Source organism: Cimex lectularius, unplaced genomic scaffold (genome assembly GCF_000648675.2).
Source record: "Cimex lectularius strain Harlan isolate CLEC.00 unplaced genomic scaffold, Clec_2.1 scaffold6, whole genome shotgun sequence".
NCBI lineage: Eukaryota > Metazoa > Arthropoda > Insecta > Hemiptera > Cimicidae > Cimex > Cimex lectularius.
The window spans coordinates 3,378,160-3,400,769 of NW_019392677.1; the positions used below are offsets into that span (position 1 = coordinate 3,378,160).

At 35.8% G+C, this 22,610-nt stretch overlaps 1 protein-coding gene across 3 annotated transcripts in view; it reads right to left on the reverse strand.

The window, feature by feature from the left end:
• LOC106673825 (serine/threonine-protein kinase NIM1-like) overlaps window positions 1-22,610 on the reverse strand; it is a 117,148-nt gene that overhangs the window by 18,552 nt on the left and 75,986 nt on the right. For all 3 annotated transcript variants that reach the window (XM_014406131.2, XM_014406130.2, XM_014406132.2), the window contains one exon: window positions 17,336-17,427. In XM_014406131.2, coding sequence (XP_014261617.1) covers window positions 17,336-17,390 — 55 coding nt within the window. In that variant the 5' untranslated portion in view covers window positions 17,391-17,427. The remainder of the gene's footprint in view (window positions 1-17,335; window positions 17,428-22,610) is intronic.

The window sequence follows — 22,610 nt, forward strand, 5'->3', positions numbered from 1 at the left end:
TTAAAAATGTGTTGTTTTTTTTTCAAAAACACCGACACCGTTTGTTATGACCCCTGCTGTTGCGTAGCCCCGAAAAAATATTTCAATAGAGCTTTTATTTTTGGAGATTATTGCTATTTATCCAGGTTCCCAGATATTTGTTTCTGTATACTCTTTCATCTTCTCTTCGGAATTCACCAGTTATGCGTCCAAATCAGTTTTTTTGATACAAACAAGCAACTTTGTTGGTCAGATTCATTGTCAGACAGTAACTTGAAAACTTGTTAAAATACTTTCTGTACTATTCACTTTAGGTCACGGACATTTCGTGCTAGAAGAACAATATCATCGACTATACTTATATTATTTAAAGGGACTCCATTAATAAGTACTCAAGCTGTCCCATCATCTAACGCTTCGTTAACGATGGCCGCCGAATATTCATTAAACAATAATGTAGAAACAATGCACCCCTGATGCACATCTCCTTTTATTTCCATATCCTCTGTACCTATCTTATTTTATAATACTGGCCGTTTGGCAATAAATTTCTGATAATTCTTACGTCCCGACAATCCATTCCTTTTTGTACTAAAATCCTGATTATCTGATCTTTATTAAAATTGAGATAATGCTGTGTTAATGCGTTTATGCTAGACAGCGCTTTTTTTTTGTGCCGACCCCGTTTCGAAAGCCGAATTTAGAACTCATTTATTACTGACTAGTTTCTTATACACTCGCTTATGACTTTCAAGAATAATTTTAGCGTGTGGCTCATTAAATTTGTAGTCTATAATCATTACACTTTTTATCATTGCTTTTCTTTGGTATCGCAACAAACTTGAACCGCAGCCACTCATCTGGTATCACGCTAGTCTTATAAACAATATTAAAAAGCTCGGTTAACAGGATATGTTGTCCTCATTAATCAACTTAGTTAGCTCATTATTTAGTCGGGCCAAATCCATGTTTTTCAATAAGCCCTCATTTGTTAAATCAAGCCCGGATTCTTCCTCAACACCTTCGGTTATTGCTACCCGGGGCTAATGAAAGGTAAAATTGACTGAGAGCATAGTTAAACTGAACCAAAAAAACTTTGCTATTTCGTTTGTTGCTGAACAGTTAATAATGATATGATTAATCCAGAAGAACACATAATATTATTATAAAATATATAAATAAAACATGGTTTAAGGTCAACATTTTAAAAATGTCAAGATAATTAGTTGTCGCCATATTTTTGACGAGGAGTGTAGAGGTTCATATTTGTTAACCTTGAAATTGTTAATTGTTGTTTCAAAGCAATGATAAAGGGAATCTCAAACTGAATGTTTCTTTTCTTTCCAATCGGCCTTATTACTTACTTACTGTATACTTACGAAGAAACACTGTGCAGATACTGCCAGTAAGAGAGGAGACCACAGAACACATTTTATGTTCTTGTGAAGATCTATGTAGGTGCAGATTCTTGCAACTAGGGCAGGAAAGGCCACAAGGAAGAGGCTACATTAAGGAGTCGCTGGAAAGGCTATGAAAGTTACTAACAACCTGAAGCAGGCCAGTGACTTACAAAAAAAAAAAAAAAAAACCGAGGAACACAATAGATCTACTCGGGTTGAAGTTGTGACTGCCTCTTTTATCCCTAACCCTATCCTTACTTACTTTCTTTTAAGCTGGCGTTACAGGCCTATGTTGCCCTATGCCTCTCACAATTTTCCTCCATATAGATCGGTCTCTTGCCGTCTCTCCAGTGAACATCTATTAACGTTCATAAATACTTTTCCCTTCTTCCCTTCCTTCTGGTTTCTTCCACCTTTTCCTTATAATAAGGATTTAAGTTACTTGTTCAAGAGATCAAGTTGAATTAGTCGAAACCTCCATTCCCAAACTCGCAACTCGCCTTTCAACCAGTAGGTGAAAATCGAAAAACCGGTAAAAATACATACTTTTTCGACGTTTTTGGGAAATTTTGATATTTCGTTAGTTTAAGAAAGTGTTTCTACATATTTTGAACAATTTTTAACCCGATCGGTACACGAGAACAAGTTGGAATAGTCCAAACCTCCTTCCCTAGCTCGCAACTCGCCTTTCAACCAGTAGGTAAAAATCGAAAAACCTGTAAAAATACATAATTTTTCGAAGTTTTTTTGGGACTTTTGATATTTCATTAGTTTAAGAAAGCGTTTCTACATATTTTGAACAATTTTTGACCCGATTGATACACGAGATCAAGTTGAACTAGTCGAATACCATCATTCCTCTACTCGCAACTCGCCCCTCAACCTGTAGGTGAAAATCTAAGTAACTTAAAGTAAGTTGTAAGTTCTCTGGCATTCTTTCTGTCCCAACTATCAACATTTGGTGTATGATATCTGGGTGTTCCAATGTATGCCTGGGATTTACAAGAAGGCCCTGAAGATGATCTCAATAAAAGATCGAAACGTTGGCACGAAAAAGAAAATGTTTTTCTGAAACCTACATCACACCCGACCGCATCTCACGATATCTGAATAACTATCGATTAACGGTCACTAATCTCTACACATACTTTATATGTTTGCACCTTTGTTTTGCGGGATAAAAATCTCGAGGTGAACAGCTTCATATTTACGTAATACGCTCTATTACCTCCTAATAAATTACCTACAACTTCAAATTTGAAATATCCCTTCGTGATAGTCTGTGAAGCTCTTAGACCAGTCCAGGGAGTCATTTTTAAATATATGGTTTATTCTTCATTTGTGTTCTATATCACTACTTTTCTTTTATTTTCAATAGTTTCAACAACTTCTTTTAGCGCTTGAACATTTTTGGTCTACTATAGTTGATGATGGGGGAGTTGTTCTGCGAGAAGATGAACCAATGCAGAACCGGCATAGGGTCACTTATTAGATCCGTCTTCACTCTCGGTTTATGGAATTACTCAATCGCGTTTCGGCTTAGCGCCATCTTGAGTGAAGAACTAAAAACACTACATATCAAAAAACGCAAACAATATAGAAACCACTTGAAGTGACCCGTTTGCCGGTTCAGCTAAAAGATTTCTATATCTGTGTATACGCAGACTTTACTAATGACACTCCCTTCTTTTATAACATTTTGGTATTCTAGAGTTATACATTATAACAATTTGTTTACAAATGAAAGCTTAAGCCCTCCGGAAGGAGATAAGCAAGACAAGGCGGGGATTTTTTCGGACTATTGCCTTCGGGACCCAGCATCCCATCTAGATTTTTACTTTCGTCCTCTTGGAAATGAAAATCATCCACCAACTTCTTGTTTAGGTAAACCTGATATTCTAGGCAGTATAAACCTCATTTAGACAATACACTGGCGGGGTATACACTAGAAGTTTGTTTCTAAACATATTTTTTGTTTGTTGAAAGAGTCTTCCTCTTGGTAACAAAAGCCTTGAATATTCCGTGCTTACCTTCCACCCCTGCAGACCAATTATAACATTAAATAATATTACCGAGAGGTCACTTTGTTCTGCTCTAGCATTAATATGGGAGGTAGCTCTGTTCTTATTTCCTACCAAGACTTAAGCTTTGGAATTAATAGTCAGTTTTCCAGGCACTCAGATTTTCCTGAATGCAGCGAGCTTTTTGCTATCTTTGTCGTAGGCCTGTTGGAAATTAATAAAAAGCGCATAGATGTTTCGATCATATTCTTAATTTTAAAAACTTTTTAACACGAACATTGGCCTTGTCGTGATAGTTAATTATCTCGCATACAGTTTTTCTACAGAATTAGAATGCTAACAATTTTATTCTTTTTAAAACGTCTTGTCGAAATGTACATGGTGATAACGTCATATTACAAATTATCGAATAACAATAATCTAGTGTTTATATTACCCCGTCCTCATTGCGGACGTTTCGCAGATAATCTCCACAAAAATGTAAATATTTTTTAATTTTACAAAGCGATTCTAACCGTGTGTGTATTGAAATGCCCAAGGATGACGTGACCTTTAACAATAACCTGTTCATCTGTAAAATTATTAAACTTATGCAACGGATAAAGATCACAATACAAATACAAACTTTTTTTTATTAAGTCCTTCTATTGTCAAAATCGATAAAAATGTTTGACATCACGGCCATACATGATTTATAAGGAGAGACCCTCATTTTTTGAAATAAACAAACGTCAATTTCAATAAATTCCAAAACGTGAAGTCACGTTTATTAAACAAAATATATCTGGGCTGGTATAATTTATTAATTATCTTATTCGGTCTGTTTTGGTGTTTGTTTCAAATGACTACATGGCCGACTTCCAGGAACGTTCCGAGTTGTCGTGCCTGTAAATAATTAACGAAGAATTGCAAATGTGTTTCGATTTAAAAAAACAACTCATGCAGGTTCCAATCAAATTTTAAACAGAGGTTCGAAATAAACCAGGGTACGGAGACTTCTGGGATGGAAGAAGTGCTTGCAGGCGTGCCACAAGGGTCAACACTCTCTCAGCTGTTGTACACAATTTTTACTTCTGATATGCTCAAAAATGAGAATGCACTTACCGCCGCATACGCAGATAAACCTTCATATTTTCTAACTAAGCTTCACATGTCACAAATATATCAACAATTGAAAAATGGAGCAACCTGGAAAATAAAGTTTAACCCCTCAAAGTCGCAAATATCACCTCAACTTGAAATCCACACACACAATTTAAAAAAACGGACACTCAACAAAATGCTTTATTACCACTCAACCGACAATCAAAATTTTCGACTTATACATACTTACTCAAACCTATTTGGATGTACGGGTGCCAAGATTATGGATCGGCCAAATATTCCAATATTCAAAGATTATAGTTTTCAATCTAAAATTTTACAACTAATTGTTTCTACCTGTTTTTACTTAAACAATAGCACACTTCACATAGATCTTCACAGGCCGGTTTTTTTCTCAAATAAATTACAAAATCACACTAACACACAAATACGATTACTCCATTCCCCACAATTACCTCGTAATCGTCTGCAGAGAATACGGATAAGAGACCTCTTAAATGATTAATATAATTTTATTAATCCATTGTGGCTGCCAATGGGTAGCTTTCTCTATAACGCCCGTAATGCCACAAACGTAATTTTCAATCTGCTGGTTGTATATAATACATGTATAGTTGTACTTACAAATAAATGAGGTAAAATAAAATTGTCCTGCATGAGGAAATCCACCCTGAAAAGTGGAATTTGCCGAACTTTCTCCAGGCATTTTTTTCCCGGGGGTATTTCAACTACGAGGTTATATAAACCCTCAGGGTGCCGGTGTTTTTCAAAATTTATTATTATTATTTTTTAATTTGTAAGTGTTCGGGTTCGAATCCAGGGCCCGCTGGATTCAAACCCTCGATCCTGTACGCATTATCGCACTACCGACATCCCCTTCAAAAATTTAAGTTATTTTCTTCCCGGAGAGTATTATTTTTCCTAGAATCGTAACATTGTTTAAATTATCCCATAATAAAAGACAGAGTGTCATCAAATTTTCCTTTTATGATTGTTACCATTTCATCGGCCTAACCTATGTTACGATAAATTGTAAAATTTCCTCCTGTGGTCTGCGGGGTGATTTATTTATAATTTAATAGTTAACAATCATCTTGGTCTGCCAAATCAATCTCTATTAAATTATAGATATGGTATGGCATCCTATGCTGCATTTATGTTTTACTAATAGCAATTGTTATTCAGATATCGTGAGATGCGGTCGGGTGTGATGTAGGTTTCAGAAAAACATTTTCTTTATCGTGCCAACGTTTCGATCTTTTATTGAGATCATCTTCAGGGCCTGGGATTTACAAACAATGTTTACATTTAACAAATACATTTAGGATGTGGAAAAGTGAATTTATACAATGCAAAATATATTTTATATTCAAACAAAGTATTTCTACTCACTCAAAGTGTTTGTCTTCTGTGTAATTGTGCCATCCTTGCGTGTCGTGTTGAGAGTGCCAGTGAGATTTTGCTGTTTTATGTTTATATATGTTTGGTTTTGAAGGGGTGGGGAAGGAAGTCGGTATATAAAAGACAATTTTGTGTAAGGCGTCGGCTTCTTTGAAGTGAAAAAAGCCGACAAAGGGGAACAATGTGTTGGTAATAGTTCGGCCAGATTATTCTTTCAGGATTATATAGAAAGGGGATAAATAGGAAAAGGAAAGCTAAATTGTTGGAAAATTAGACTATGTGAAAAGTATTTGATGTGTGGAATGTAATGTAATGATATATGTATGTTATCTATATTGTATTTGATTAATGATATTGGCGTAGCTGCGACTGAGTTTACATGTATCTGTTCTGTAATTGATGCTGTGTTTATCTCTGTTGATATAAACCATTTCTAAGAAATTACGTTTATATTTGTTTTGTTCTGTATGTAATATTTTTGGATTTTTGAAGTCAAAATTGTGTTGGTGTTCAAAGTGGTGGGTAGCGAGTGCTGTAGGATTTTGCTTGGGTTTTTTGCAATCATAGATATGTTGCTTTACTCTCTTGTCCAGATATTGGTATGTAAGGCCGATGTAAGTTGCCGGACAGTTTAAACAGTTGATCTTGTAGATTACGTCAGATTTATTTGTTATTGGTGTGGGATCTTTAACTTTGGAAAAAAGTGTTTGGATTGTTTTATAATTTTTGAAAGCTATTTTGAAGTTATCGGACGAGAGAAATGTGTTTAATTTATGTGATAGGCCTTGAATAAATGGCATGGAAATGTATGCTTGTTTGTTTGTATTTGATATACTTAATGTAGTATTATTAGTAATAGTGGAATGTGTTAGTGTTGAGTTGTAGTTGTTGATTATTCTGTTAATTATGTTCTTAGGGTAGAGATTGTTATGGAGGATCTGTTTGTATATCTTTATGTTCTTGTGGTGAAATGATTCATGGCTCAGGGTAATCATTCTGTGAAGTAACCCTTTGGCCGTGTTTATTATTGTATGAAGAGGATGGTGAGATTTAAAGTTGAGGTTGCGTATTATAGTAGTATATTTTGCATTGTATAAATTCACTTTTCCACATCCTAAATGTATTTGCTAAATGTAAACATTGTTTGTAAATCCCAGGCCCTGAAGATGATTTCAATAAAAGATCGAAACGTTGGCACGATAAAGAATATGTTTTTCTGAAACCTACATCACACCCGACCGCATCTCACGATATCTGAATAACTATCGATTAACGGTCACTAATCTCTACACAATAATAGCAATCATGGTTGTCCGTTATGGCAAGTATGTCGTCGAATACCATTGTCAGTAATTATTTTTGAGAGGGAGTTGTTTTCAAAGTTTTGGAGAAAAACCTCTGCAAGAATGAACAATGTTTGCTTCCCCATCCTTATACTTTTCTTCGGTGTAAATGTCATTGTTGAATTTTCAAGTAGTTTTGTTCACTAGGTATTTACGTAAGTTGTATATGTTGTGTCGCAGTTTTTGTATAGAGTGTTTGTCAGTATGGAGATGATTTCTTATGATAGATGTCAAAGGAGACTAGTTGGGCAGTTGGAGGGTTGTTAAATTATTAAGTTTTTGTACCAGGCCTATGGAGTACTTAACGCAGAATGTGTTCTTTAATGTTAACTTGCACTTTAGGATACCTGCAACAGAATTTGATAGATTCTATGCAGGGGGTGGACTTTAGTTGACTATTGGTCTTATGGAAATGCTAGGTTTTTTTATTTTGAGGAGTGAAGTAAGGTTTAGTGGTTCAGGATTCGTTCTGATACATCTGTACTTGTTACTTGTTTGGTATTTTTATATTTTTAACCAGAAATTGTAATGATATATATATTAGACGCGTTAACTCGATTTTTCAGGCAATTTACAAATTTATCATCAAACCAGAATCCTATCAGCACCCTAAACGATCGCTTCAAATCATAATCCATTCAATCACGCTTTCTAAAATGGTTCTACCAAGAATAAATGATAGACACAAAAGAATTTCGGGAACGAAAAAGCAGACACACTGGCCAGAATCTACAAGACCGGACATTGGCCTCGAACTTATTCTTGGGATAACAAAATAGTTACAGAATCCTCGACCATAGAACGGATCGAAACAAAACAAACGGCGAAGAGAATAAACTCCAGCGCCTCATTAAAACGAAATCATCCCCTAATCCATGGGTTAAGCAAAATTCTGACCGGTCGTGTACTAAATTGGGCTCCTTTTTTAGTAGGCACGAGACTTGTGCAATACTCAACAGTACTGAAGTACAATTTCTATGAAAGAAAGTTTACAATTGAAATCGATTTCTTATACTTTAAATATACAGGTTTTTCTGGGTAATTAAAAATCAACATATATTTGCATATTTTAGCACAATGGAATTTTAAATTTCGTATACGATAAAAAGCTTCCAAAACTGCTTTGAGTTAAAGACATAAGAATCTATTCAATAAGAAACGAGTTGTAAACTGCTTTTTCAATCTAAGTTATAAAAAAGTTTAGTACTGTTTTTGGATACAGAAAATGTCATAAGGTACGAAAGTCTTACGTCAAAAACGAGGAAATCAGTGCAGTAAAATGTGAGAACATATAATTCAAAAGCCATGGTATAAAAGCGGGCTACAACAAGGTGGTGTTCTAGGCCCCTTTCTTTTACCTCGTACCTCAGTGAATGCATCGAAAATCTCCAAAACCTGAGGAAACACAACACTTCATGGTACCTTGGGTGCCAGGACACAGAGGAATTTTGGGTAAAAAAGCAGACACACGCCAGAGGAAGATCTGCAAGACCAAACATAAGCACTGAACCTATACTTGGGATAACAAAAACAAATATAGAATCCTCCATCGCATAATGGATCCAAACAAAACAAAAGAAACAACCCTCAGCAAGAATGGCAAACTTACTGCTGCAGTTGGAGTGGGCCAGACTCAGAGGAGTGATAGGACTACTAACCGGTCTCTGGCACCTAAGAAAACATCTACATGGGCGTATATAACGATGATCCCATTTGCAGTTGAGGAGGAAGAAACAACCATCCATATCATCTTCGAGTGCGAAGCAACGGATCAATGGAAACAAAACCTAGCATACAGAAAAAACCGAGGGAATGAAACTTTAGCAGCAACAGTCTGAGAAGAAGGAATGAGTCTATTGCACGAAGTAGGGAACTAGGAAGGTACAATAAGCCAGATGACTACAGTGCATGAGGAGCGCAAACCCCACTTCCTAGCATCCTCATCACCATCACCAACAAGAAAAAATCATTATTTTAATCCCTGGGCCAACCAGATGTAAATAATCCATCGAAGATGAATGCCATGTGTAAAGATTCGGATTCAATGCTTCTGTCAACAAGAATATTTCCAAAAAGGCATTTATCGGGTCAAGAAATAAACAGGTAATCGTGCGCCAGGTTTCTTCAAATCGGCCTCTTTCTCATTGATACCCTCCAACACGGTAGGCCAATTTACAAGCTTACAACATCTTTCATAATAATAACAAATATTTGTCCTGAAGGGGGCTAAGGTTAAACCTAGGTTGCATGCACGCGATCAATGACCTTTATGATAAGACTTTGCGTTAACCGCCTCCGTTTTGAACTTTCACCGGAGTTTACAAGCCCGGGGAACGAGCTTCAATTAAACTTTAATGTCGAGTGACTTCGATTTTTAAGTGATAACCGTATAAATATCATGTGTTTATTATATTTTTACCTTGTTGTAATGCTTAACGGCTCTAAGAAAGGTACATGGGTTGAAAAAGTTTTCCACTCCCACTAGAAATTATGTTGTCTAATAGAAAACATTTTAAAATTTCAAGCCATTAGAGATGCTTAACCCCTATTTCGAAGTTTCTTATACACCAAAAAGTACTCAACTTCAGTTGGTCATTGTTCCATTGGAATTAACCATAATTGCGTAATTTCCTCTCTTTAATGGACCACCCAATATTTCGTACTGATTCATCTTGTTCTGATTGTGCAATAACATTTTTGCATAATGCATGTCAGTCTGGACTCATGGGATTAGGCGTCATGTTTTTTAACGGCTTTGCGGATGTGATTTTCTAGAGATCCAGTTGTTAAATGTCCCGATCAGATTCTTTCAAAATATGATAAATTTCTTTGTTGTTGTTGTTGGTTATTTTCTGTTTCAATCAAATTCATAAAGGAAAAATTTGATGTCTATCTCAGATTACGCAGACGCAGTAAACATGTAAAACGGCGTGAGAAATAAGTTTAAATTTTACCCTAGGAAAACCTCTCTAATAACTTTACAAAACGAACAAAGCTAAACATAAAAGCACCCACTCTAAAGATGAAGTAAAAGACTTTAAAAATAATTCAGGTGTCAGTCACAATACGCAAGAAGGAGGTGAAAAAGAACAATTTTCCCAGTTTATGATATATGAATTTTTAATTGATTTATTATTGTTTATGCAAAGTATGGTTGAGTTGAAAAATTAATGTCACGATATCCCGATGTCCTGCTCGTGACGCTAATTTTTCAACTCAGCCATATTTTGCATAAAAAACAATAAATTAATTAAAATAATGACTTTGGTAAATAGGGCCAACTAAAACATACATGTTTTTATGATATGCGTTTTTATCCCCTTCGCCCGGACAACTCGCCAACCGCATTGGCCGATTCTACAACCCTCCCCAAGGCTGGATCCAATGGAAATTCAGAAGGCCGGTGGTTGATTCTAACGTGGCGGCCTTGACCCAAGGGGGTGAAACGAAACGAGTGTTGCTCTTCGACTTCGCACCACCCCCGGGGGAGATAATTTGTGATAATTGCCGACCCCCGTCGTCCAATTCCTCCTTTTCAACTGGCACGCAGACCAGGATTCAAAAGGAAAACATTCCAGGTAAAAGTTTACGAAATTCGCCCTGTTTACTTTTCAAAATGTTTTCACATTTTTCTACTCTCGAAAATTTATGAAACGAATGAATTTCGACATGATTAGACCTAAGCACGCATAAACTAGCATTGCATCTATAATACTACTGCTCTGTTGGAATAAAACAACTCTAAAATTCTATTAAAAAAAAAACTAAATAGTAAAAAAAATTATATCCAATTCAAATATTCAGTGTTAGCTAATTTCTATTGGGCTGGTGCAAAAGTAAAGCAGGTTTTGAAAATTTGTTTTATTTTCGCAGGTGCTTGTCATGTAAACAAAGCTAAGTCCTCAAATCTAATTTAGGGTGAATTTTATAAGAGTGAGGACCTGCGAAATTAAATATGTCCAAATTGGATTTTCGTCAAATTTATTTGTACGAATTTAAACTTGGTCGAAGTGCAGCCCAAATCGCGCGTAACATCAAAACAGAGGGAAGCATTAGCGATAGTTTCAGAGATCTTCTCTTGGATATTTCGATCTCGAAGACAGGTTAGGTCGCGGTAGGCGTTTCGTTGTGGACGACGACCAATTCAAATCGTTCATTGAAGAAAATTCACAACACAACACGGGAAATTGTGGGAGAGCTTAGTGTTGACCACTCAATCGTTGTTCGCCATCTGAAGCAAATGGGTAAAGTAAAGAAGCCCGACAAGTTGGGACCGCACGAACAAACCGAAGTCCAAAGAAATTGACGCTTTGAAAGGAAGGGCCATCTCGTTGTTACAAAAAGCATACACCCTTCACGCATCTTCCGTCGGTCATAACTCAAAATTGGTCGATCCTTTCAAAATTGTCCTTTAAGTACAAGTAACATAAAATTAGCTCTAGAATCGAACTGTGCAATAAAAATATGGGATTCTCATTTAAAATAAAGTTAGTGTCATTTCACAGCTAGATGAGAAAGTTACGTAAAATCTGTTACCACCACGCGATTCCAGGCCAAAATTAACTTGGGGTTGGTATAAAACCATTTTTTGCAAAAGTTAATCGTTTCCGAATTAAATGGGTGGACTAAAGAAGTTAATACACCCTGTATGTAGGAAATCTAACTGGTTATCCTATACTATTGTATACACCTACACATTTTTCAATACATTTCATCCATCAGAACTTTAAAACTATTAAATATTAATAATTCACATGTTTAACAAACATGAAGGGGCGCCGTAAGGTGGTCCCTTAATATAATAAAACACATACTTATAAATGTGAGTTTTTTCAAAAATACAGGCATCCCTGGGGTTTATATATCCTCGTAGTTGAAATATCCTTTTAAAAAAATTGTGTAAGGATTAAGTGATAACAGAATTAGAAGTAGAAGTATTGGGTTGGTGCAAAATTAATGCAGAATTTGAAAATTTGTTTTTGTTCTTAAATGAAGCAAAAGTCTCAAATCTAATTCATGGATTATAATAAATATTTGTAATTGTTATCTTTTATACAAAACATTCTAATTTATATGTGGTGATTAGTGACCGTTAATCCATAATTACTCAGAAATCGTGAGATGCGGTCTGGTGTGATGTAGGTATCAGAAAAACATTTTCTTTATCGTGCCAACGTTTCGATCTTTATTGAGATCATCTTCAGGGCTCAAAGTGTTTGTCTTCTGTGTAATTGTACCATTCTTGCGTGTAGTGTTGAGAGGGTTTGTTCTACATCGCACCTTGTTGTACATCACACCAGACCGCATCTCACGATTTGAGTAATTATTCTAATTTATATTGAATTTTATAAGAGTGAGGACCTGTGAAATTAAATATGCCCAAACTAGATTTTCGTCAAATTTATGTGTACGAATTTCAATGTGCGAAGTGCAGCCCAAACCGCGCGTAACATCAGTACTGTTTGAGGGGAAAAGGCATTAGATTGCACGGTGTGCGATGGTTTCAGAGATTTAGACCTCGAAGACAGGGAAGGTGGAAAGAAGGCCTTCCGTTGTGGACGACGACCAACTCGTTGATTGAAGAAAATTCACATAAGACAACACGGGAAATTGCTTAGTGATGACCACTTAACCGTGGTTCGCCATCTGGAGCAAATTGGTGACGTAAAGAAGCACGACAAGTGGGTACCGCACGAAGTAACCGAAGTCCAAAGAAATCGACACTTTGATAGCACGTCTATTCCGTTGCGCTACCAAAATGATCCATATCTCGGTCGTATCATCACGCGCGATGAAAAATGGATTCTGTACGACAACAGGTCAGTGGTTGAAAGGTGAAGCGCCAAAACACTTCCCGAAACCAAATCTCCACCCCCAAAAAAGATTATGGTGGCTGGGTTTACTGTTGGGGTTGTTCACAATAATTTCCTGAATTATGGTGAAGCAATCACAGCAGGGAAATATTGCCAAGAAATTGATAAAATGCACAGGAAATTGCAACGTCTTTGTACAGCACTGTTAAACCGTAGGGTGCCGATTCTTCTTCACGATAAAGCCAGACCACATGTCGCAATGCCAACCCTGAGGGAACTTACGGACTTAGGATATGAAACCATACCGCATCCTTCATATTAACCCGTCATCTCTCCTACAGATTTCCTCTTTTTTAGGCATTTTGATCACTTAAGGATAAAATGTTTAGGGAACACGGTGAAGCCGAAAACGCCTTCCAAGACTTTATTGTGTGTGGAAATAAAGATTTTTATGTCAGCGGAATAAAAGCGCCTTTTAGGGTCGTGGGTTTGAATCCCGCTCGTGACACTAGCTTTTTCGTCTCAACCAAAACCTTGTATAAAAAGAATAATTAATTGAAATAATAATTTGTTCAATTAGACCACTGAACATAAATGGATTAATAATTAAAAATAGTTTTGAATGCCTTTTTGAAACCTACGTTAATTTCGCACCAGCCCAATACACTCTCATATAGAGACCCAGCAAGTTATCGAAATGAGTCCTGGATGCTTCAAAGAGGTTAAATGAAAAACGCAAAAATTGTTGTTAAGATTTTCGGGCGTGATAAATCTCTTGACAGGCGTTAAATTAAAAGAGGGAATGAAAAGTCAGCGACTTACAAAAGAATGATTGCTCGTCTCTGTTCCGGGAAGACGCCGTTGGGAACTGGCGCGGTTTTTTTTTTCTTTTTCCATCTCGGTGATTGCCATCTGAGCAGGGCCGAAACACATGAGAAAGCTCCTGAAAGAGCCGTACCGTTCGTCCTGGAAAATCCCACGCGACAGGCTTGACGCCGGCAGAAACGGCAAGACTAAGTTTTTTCTCTCCAATTTTTAACAAAATTGAATTTCAGGAAAAGTACTTTTTCATTTTTTAAATTTGTTTTAACCCTTTGATATTGGATCTAGGGACGTTGTACATTAACCGGATATGAATATAGTCATGACTGTAGTCACGCAATTCAACAATCCAAATGAAATAAAATCTCTGTACAGATATTAAAAAATAACAATCACCTATAAAAGAGATCGCATTGATCACAGATAAAAAGTACCAGTACTACCTAACGTACTAGCTTGATTTTAATCAAAAATTAACTGTTAGGAAAATCCGTTTTCCATATAAAAACATTAAATCCATTAGAGTTCGTGGTCCGATGGGTCAAATAACTAAGGTCAAGTAATTAAACTTTATGTAAGGTATTAAGGTATTAAAAAGTCACTGGCACGAGCGGGATTTGAACCCACGACTTTAAGCTAAATACGCCGCTGCTCTACCACTTGAGCTATCGTGACTTCGATCCACTCGGACACCAACTTCCCATCTCAACCCACCTTTAGAATTTTCCCTCCTTTTTGCCATTTTTCAACGCCTCCTTTTTTTCGAATCCCGCTCGTGACACGACTTTTTATCTCAACCAATACCTTACATAAAGTTTAATTAATTGAAAGAAGTTATTTGGTCAATCGGACTACGAATCTAAACAGGAGGGAAAATTCGGAAGATAGGTTGAGATGGCGGGTTGGTGTCCGTAAGAGGTAGAGCAACGGCGAATTTAGCCGAAGTCGTAGGTTCGAATCCCGCTCGTGACACTGACTTTTTTATCTCAACCAATACCTTACATAAAGTTTAATAAAAAACATTAATAACATTTACAACATTAAAATATTCACAGAAACCTTTGTAAATAAATTAAAAGCCTAATAAAACCTGTAAATATCCATTTACAGCAATGTTCACTTGCAATGATCTAACTGTTTTCTTAGGAGACTGTAAAAGTTTTTCATATTTACCAACGTTTAAGCCCGAGGGGCTAATATATTTTTAAAATATAGAGATGAAGTTTGAGTTATAGTTCAAACAAAGTGAAATGAAAATATATTTTTTAATTTAGAGTATAGTATTACACCTACTTATCCATATATTATTTTTTAAACGGTTTTATTTAACCAAAATAATGATTTATATCGATTCATAATTTTAATGTAGTGTGGTTGAGACGAAAAATTAGTGACACGAGCGGGATTCGAACTACGACCTTCGGCTGAATGCTTCGGCTGCTTTAATCACGTTGCTGGTATTGGCTATCTAGATGAAGCCCAGGAATTACACTTTTCAATTATGTGAGACACATCGAACAACTTTTACATGCCTTTTCGTCCCTCTGACGCTACTTCCCGTAGGTAGTGGAGTACTCATTATTCCACCATCACCCTTTACACATACTGTAAATATCTAATTGTTGAATAATTCACATTAATAAATACGTTCAATCTCAACACATACACAAAAAAGAAGAGATATTAAGTATTTTCTAGAATAAACCTAACTTGTTTCTACCAAAAGCGAAAGAAGGAAATAATTCTTGTCGCTCTTTAGGAACGCCTTCCAATTAATAAGTGGACACATAGAACAACCTTTCTCTTCTATGATTTTTCCAAACCCAACATAACTGTGATTTCGGTGATTCAGTCACCAACCACGGATTAGCTGAGGCACGCCAGTCTTACCTTGAAACTATACAAGTTTTAAGCTGTACACTTAAGAATCCCAGGTAGGCTACGTCTACTTCAAAACTTTCTCATAGATTTAATGTTTCACTTTTTTTAAAAATGGATACAACAAGGAAGAGTTCCTCCTGAGCACTGCAACTGTTCAACTTATTGTACTTTATCCTGGCTCCATTTTTGGGGGCTCGCAACACGAGTATGAATTTGAGCCCCCGGTGTGCCGGTGTTCTTCCATCGAAGAAACACTCATGTTTGAAGGGAGTTGGGACCAAATTCAGGGTCACGGTGGAGATCGAACCCACGACCGCGGGATCTACTAGCCGAGAGTCTGACGCCTTAACCACTCGGCTACCACGGCCCCCATGTTTCACTATTAAAGATATCAAAGAATTATTTTAGCCAAGAGACATCAATACACTCTCACGTTAATAAATACATTTAATCCTAATACACTCAAACAACATATCAAGATCAACAAGTCAATCTCATTATACAATATAACTGCCTTTTTCTTGTAAAATCTGAACAGGGGACAGATACTAGACCATACTTGCTTTTTTATGATTTTCATAGCTTCTTGGCTAACACATACGTGAGCTTGCCCCAAAAGTATGTGTCGTGTGTCAACCTCACATGACCTATCATTATTAATGAAATGAGTGTGATCCCTTATATTCGATTCAGATATTCCGAAAAACATCTATCGACCTTAGGAGCCGTGTCTCTGGCTATCTGACCCATCAGTTTTGACCTGTTCACTTAAGAATGCCAGGTTTCTAAACCTACGAATGCTCCAAAATTTGCACACAGATTTAATTGTTAACTATTTAAGATATCAGTGTCTTTTACTCAAGAGAGAATGGCATAGTTTGATAATTCAAAACACTACACATTCACGCTAATAAATATATTCAATTATTACAGAACTCAATACATACAGAAAATAATCACAAACGAGATATTGAGCGACAACATCCCTGTTTATTCCAAAAATGGTAACATAAATAACATGACCTTATTTCCTGCTTAAAGCACAATTCTTATATCTGATTGTATTCTTAGTCGCTCTCTATATGAAGCCAAAGAAGCGCTCCCTTCAATTAAGCGATATGGAGCAATCTTTGCCGGTCACAAATGCGGGCTTTGGTGCAAAATAGTCGCATGCCCTATTCTTAATCGGGTGAGTACGATTATTAAGTTACAAGAGCACGACGAGAGGATCGACATAGGACCCCCTTGAAGCGCTACAAGCTGTGATCTGTACACTTTTGAAAATTTCATTTTAGCACCGCATTTTCAGATTTGGGCTTTGGATATTGGATCGTAGAGTCCCATAAGGTCTCTCCTGTAAAATTCTGAACATTATTGGCTTTCCGTCCTCATTGAAAGTTAGACAGCATACTGACAAGCATGCTTTCAATCACAGTAATAATTATCCCAAATGTACAGTAATTCTCGTCTTTTGAAATATTGTAGTTATTCCAAAACCTTTTTTTTAGGTGTTAGGCCAGGTTTATCAGCTCTTGTAAGTCTATAAATTGCCATATTAGGCTATTACTTACGAGATCGCTGGGTGTTGTTGTTGAAATGAAGGGGCGGGCCCTTGTCCACAGGCATTTCATCCCCCCAGCATCCCTCCTCCCACGCATTCACTCTGAAAATGAGGAAAAAAGACAAATCAAAAAGGAAATCTTGCAGCAAAAGTTATTGTAATTGGTTGCCTCATTAACCAAGACATAAAAAACGAAAATAAAACACTTTCCTAATAACTGAACAATAGTAATAGACACAGTATAATTAATATTATAATGAAATAATAATAATAATTGTTTAATATATAAAATTTATTATAAATAATTCCTTTATAAGAGATCTCTTAGCCAACTGAGTCTTTATGAAGCGTTTAAAGGATGCCTTATTGGGGAAAGGAAACGATCCAAAAGGATTGGGAATAAGCTTGCTGAGGAACTTTTGAAATCGGGATTGAACGAGCTCTTTTGCTCAAGGGAAATCCAGGTCTTTATTCAGTGTTTGATTAGAGAAGTAGAAAGGAGTTGAGATTGGTGTGAAGGACTTTGAACTGACTGGGTTCGATTCGGCGTAGGATAGATTGCTTGTTAATACCCCAGAGTTCAAGACCGATGGTGTAATTGGTAAGATTATCTTAATCTCTACCGTCAAATTACTTTGTTTTCCTAGTAGACTGTATTAAGGTCCTAGACTGTTTAATTTTTTCTTTTCAGTGTACGGTGCGGATTCCAATTCTGTTTGCTCTTGAGGTAGAATCTTATAGGCTACTTATAAGGTATAGGATATGCCAGGATAAGGCAATTATTGGGGGTGGCAAGAAAGGTAGACATTTTTTACATAAAAGTCAGGTGGTTTCATTTATTTAAATGAATTTTTATGCATAGTTTTTGCAAGTTAGAGATCAGGTTTGCGGTCATCATAACAAATAATTTTGTAATTTATGCCAATCTTTCAACCTTCAAACTTATTATTGTGACGAGTAGTTATCCAATGTTTTTGATAATTATTGTGTATCTATTATTAATTATAAATGTTGTAATATCTTCTAGAGCCCTGATGAAGAACTCAAAAAAGGTCGAAATCTTGGCATAAGTTACAAAACTTACTTGTTATGATAACCGCATCCCTTACCTCTAACTTGCTAGTGATATCCTGACGATTCATTCATGATACATCCTTCCTTCGTTTATGCGTAGAGTTCATCTTCTACAATTGTATGTGAAAGGCTAAGTTTTAGCATAAATAATTCAAATTACCTAAATGTAGAAGTTGCCAATAATCTAAGTCTGCATAGGCCTACGTATCAGCAGAGTTTGCAGTGTCCAGTCGGCTACTATCATCCTAGTCCTAACACGTCCTAGGGTTAGTAGTTCTGCTGTTAGTTTTTGACATGGTCTTTCAAGGCGTCTTTCTCCTCTGTCTTGAAATACAATTCCGTTGAACCGAGGAGTTTTCTTAGCCCATTGTCTGATGGATGTACGTTTTTGGAATTCGGAATGCCATAAAAAGGTGTCCTAATCCTTAGCCCACTGACATAAGCCACCTGTATGCCCTGGTAACCAATGAACAAGGGTTATTAAATCACCAAGTTTTCACATAATCTTGATACAACCCCAAATGGCTCTACACTTACCAGTGAGGTACCTCAGTGCCACTTGAGTATCCAGATCTCTTATACTGTGGTTATTCTTTTGTTGGTAATACCAAGTATTTTGACCTCCTTGGCACAATGCTCGCCTGAAAGACTGTGGCGTATTGCTCAAGACTTGTATAAATTCTAGTCCTTGGTTTATTTCTATATCAGCTTGACCCATATTCGGTCGTCTAATTGGTGGTTTAAAGGGATTTCCTAAGTACCATAACCATTTCCTTGCTATTGCATAGGATATGTCTTGTTGACTTTGTCCCTCCAGACATTGTCGACATTAAAAATAATAAACGACATTAAAACACTACAAACATTACATTTCAGCCTAATCTTCCTTTTACCAGTGCAAGAAGCCCGAGAGGGAGACTTCCGGACAATTACTCAATATTTAGAGTCTGGCCAAACCATACTGAAAAAATAAGTCATTGGCGCAATAGTGTCAAACAATGGTTCGTTTAAAATGTAACTACAAACCAAAAGTTTAACATATCAACTCTGAACTTTTGTACTTTTATACTGAAATTTTCAGTATTAGAAGGATCGACCACTTTTCACTTTCGAACACTCTGGATGAAAGTATGGTCTAGAGAAGAAAGCAAATTTAGTTGCTACTGCCAAGCTTTCGACCTATTTTAAGATCATCATCAGGGTCTTATGAAGTTTCTTTTTTCAGAATTGGAAGTATCGAACATTTTTTTTTCACTTATGAACACTCTGGATCAAGGTATGGTCTTGAAGAAGAAAGCAAATTAAGTTCATACTACCATGGTTTCGACCTATTTTTTGAGATTTTTTAAATTTGAGATCTCCTGTAAAAAACTTAAATATGTCAATTTGTAGGCATAAAGGTTGTTGTACCCTAATGATAAAATTAAAATATGTCCAAAAGTGGCAGTAGTAACTAAATATGTTTTCTTTTTCAAGACCATACCTTGATCCTGAGAGTTCGTTAGTGAACTTTTGACAAATTCCGATAGTTTTTGTTTTGCTTTTTCTAAAAACATCCTACACTTTCTTTTAAGGTATGTGCAAACCTGTGAAAAGTAAGGTTTTTTATTTCTTGCTACATGGATGAAAAAGAAAAACGGGAACAGCGTGACATACAGGAAAACGTATGCGAAATTTCTCAACTATTCCCATTCTTTCCGACCCTGCGAGTCATTCTCATGTCCGGTTTTACCACTCTTCGGATTTTCGATTTTTTTTTAAATTTATATTTTTTACTGTGTGGGAGGTGTTCCGAAACGTCAGAAAACATTATTCTCAAAGATATGCACAGCTTTTTTTCGACAAATTGACCTTTTAACATCAAATTTAACTTTTTAACTTTACGTAAACCCTCTTTTTAAAGCATAAAAAATAACGGTATGAACAAGAAATGTGAACTATAAAATTGCTGTATATTTTATAATAAAAAAATTAAATAATTGGCCTCTTATGTGACCATATGAAAATTAATTACAATTAAAATGAAAATATATCAAATTAAATAAAAAGCAAATAATTCATCTTTTGGTTTGATATTTTTTTAAAATATAAAAAAATTGAGCTCATAAAAGGTGGTTTTCGGACGGGTTTCAGGACGACGGATAATATTTTCCGTCTTGGTAACATCATTAAAATCACAACCCAGAAAAAAAAGAGAGAAAATCTTTTGCTTTTTTGTGAATTTAAATAGGCTTTCGACTGGCAATATGACAAGCTATATGTTTCAAACTTCACTAAACGTAGGTGTCAACAAAATTTACCAGAATTATCATGAAATACTATAAACAGACGAGAAATGGCGTTATACAACCTTTTCAGGTAAACGTAGGATTACAACGAGGCCCTTTGCTGTCTCCAGTACAATTCTCCATGTATACAGGGTGTGTTCGGCGACTCGTGTTACAAACATTGCCAGTAGATTTTACATTCCAAACGGAACCAAAATGTCTTAATGAACTATGGTCTGAATCTCAACAGTTTTGGAGTTATTTTTCATATTTTTTAAGATTTCACCACCTTGCTTGAAATAAATAATGATAATTATAAAACTAAAATGTTTTGAACAAATCGGTTGATACCATTGAAAATTACGTTAAATTTCCAATAAGATGTGTTCAATAATACTTATAACCGTTGGTGAGATAGGCGTTTTAGTAGCGAGAACTGAAAAATACTTTTTTTTCAAAGTCGAAAAACGGTGATTCGAAACTACTATTTCCAAACCTAGAGACCAGCACATTTCAGAAAACGTACTCCATTTAATATACTTTTTCATGGTGTAATTACTTCTTTAATTACTTTTTTCAAAGATGAAGAAATTGATGAAGGAAAGGAATAAACCGAGATGTATATCAGCGTATTCATTAGAAAAATTAGCCATAGTGTTAATTAATAACTAAAAACGCTTTGAATCTTACAACTCGTTTATTTCGGGTAATAATAATACAATAACCCTTTAATTGGGTTTGGTAAATAACTAAAAAACACTGCACGATTTCGGTTTCGAAACTAAATTAAAAAAGTTTAATAAATTCATTCGAGATTTCCTTAAGTTTTTTTTTTAATATTTCCACCTTACCAATCCGTCAACCTCGGTTTTCCTTCATCAATTTCTTCATCTATGAAAAACGTAATAAAAAAAGCAATTACGCCACCATAAAGGATATTAAATGGTGAAAGTTTTCGGAAATTTGTTGAAATCTGTTCCCTAGGTTTGGAAATAGTCGTTTAGAATCACCATAGTAAGTTTTTCAACTTTGAAAAAAATTTTCTTCAAAATTCTCGCTACTAAAACGCTCATTTCACGAACGTTTACAAGTTTATTATTGATCACATCTTATTGGAAATTTAACGTAGTTTTCATTGGTCTCAACGGACCTATTAGTTTTGGAGTTATCATTGTTTATTTAAAGCAAGGTAGTGAAATCTTAAAAAATTAGAAAAATGGGAATAATTCCGAAACTGCTGAGATTCGGACCTTAGTTAATTAGGACTTTTTGGTTCCATTATGAATGTAGAATCTATTGGCAAAGTTTGTAACACGAGTAGGCGAACACCTTGTATAAACGACCATCAAACTAGTAAGGATAGGTATTGAATAAGTCTTTTACTCTGTGTGTGTAAGCGCGATGATATAATATTGATGGAATTAGGACGTCATCACGTGTGAGAGGAGACGTCTATTAGAGAAGAAGCGATGTGTCCCACATTTCAACCGAAAGGGGCTACTTGGACTATTATCCTAGATATGTAGAAAAATGCAGAAAAAGAGAAAATGCAGAGTATCGCCGGCTAACCAGAGGAAATGCTATTTGCAGAGGAAAAACCATGTCAATAGTTATTTATTTAGAAATCGTGAGATGTGGTCTGGTGGTACAGATGGCACATTAATCACAGATCGGTATCAAAAACCAAGAAACACGCTACCTCAACTTTACATCTCACCATCCCCTTCATACAATAATAAGCCAAAGGGTTACTTCACAGAATGATTACCTTAAGCCATGAATCCTTCCACCACAAAAACATAAAGATGTACAAACAGATCCTCCATAACAATCTCTACCCTAAACACATAATTAACAGAATAATCAACAACTACAGCTCAACACTAACACCATCCACTATTACTAATAATACTACATTAAGGCTATCGAATACAAACAAACCAG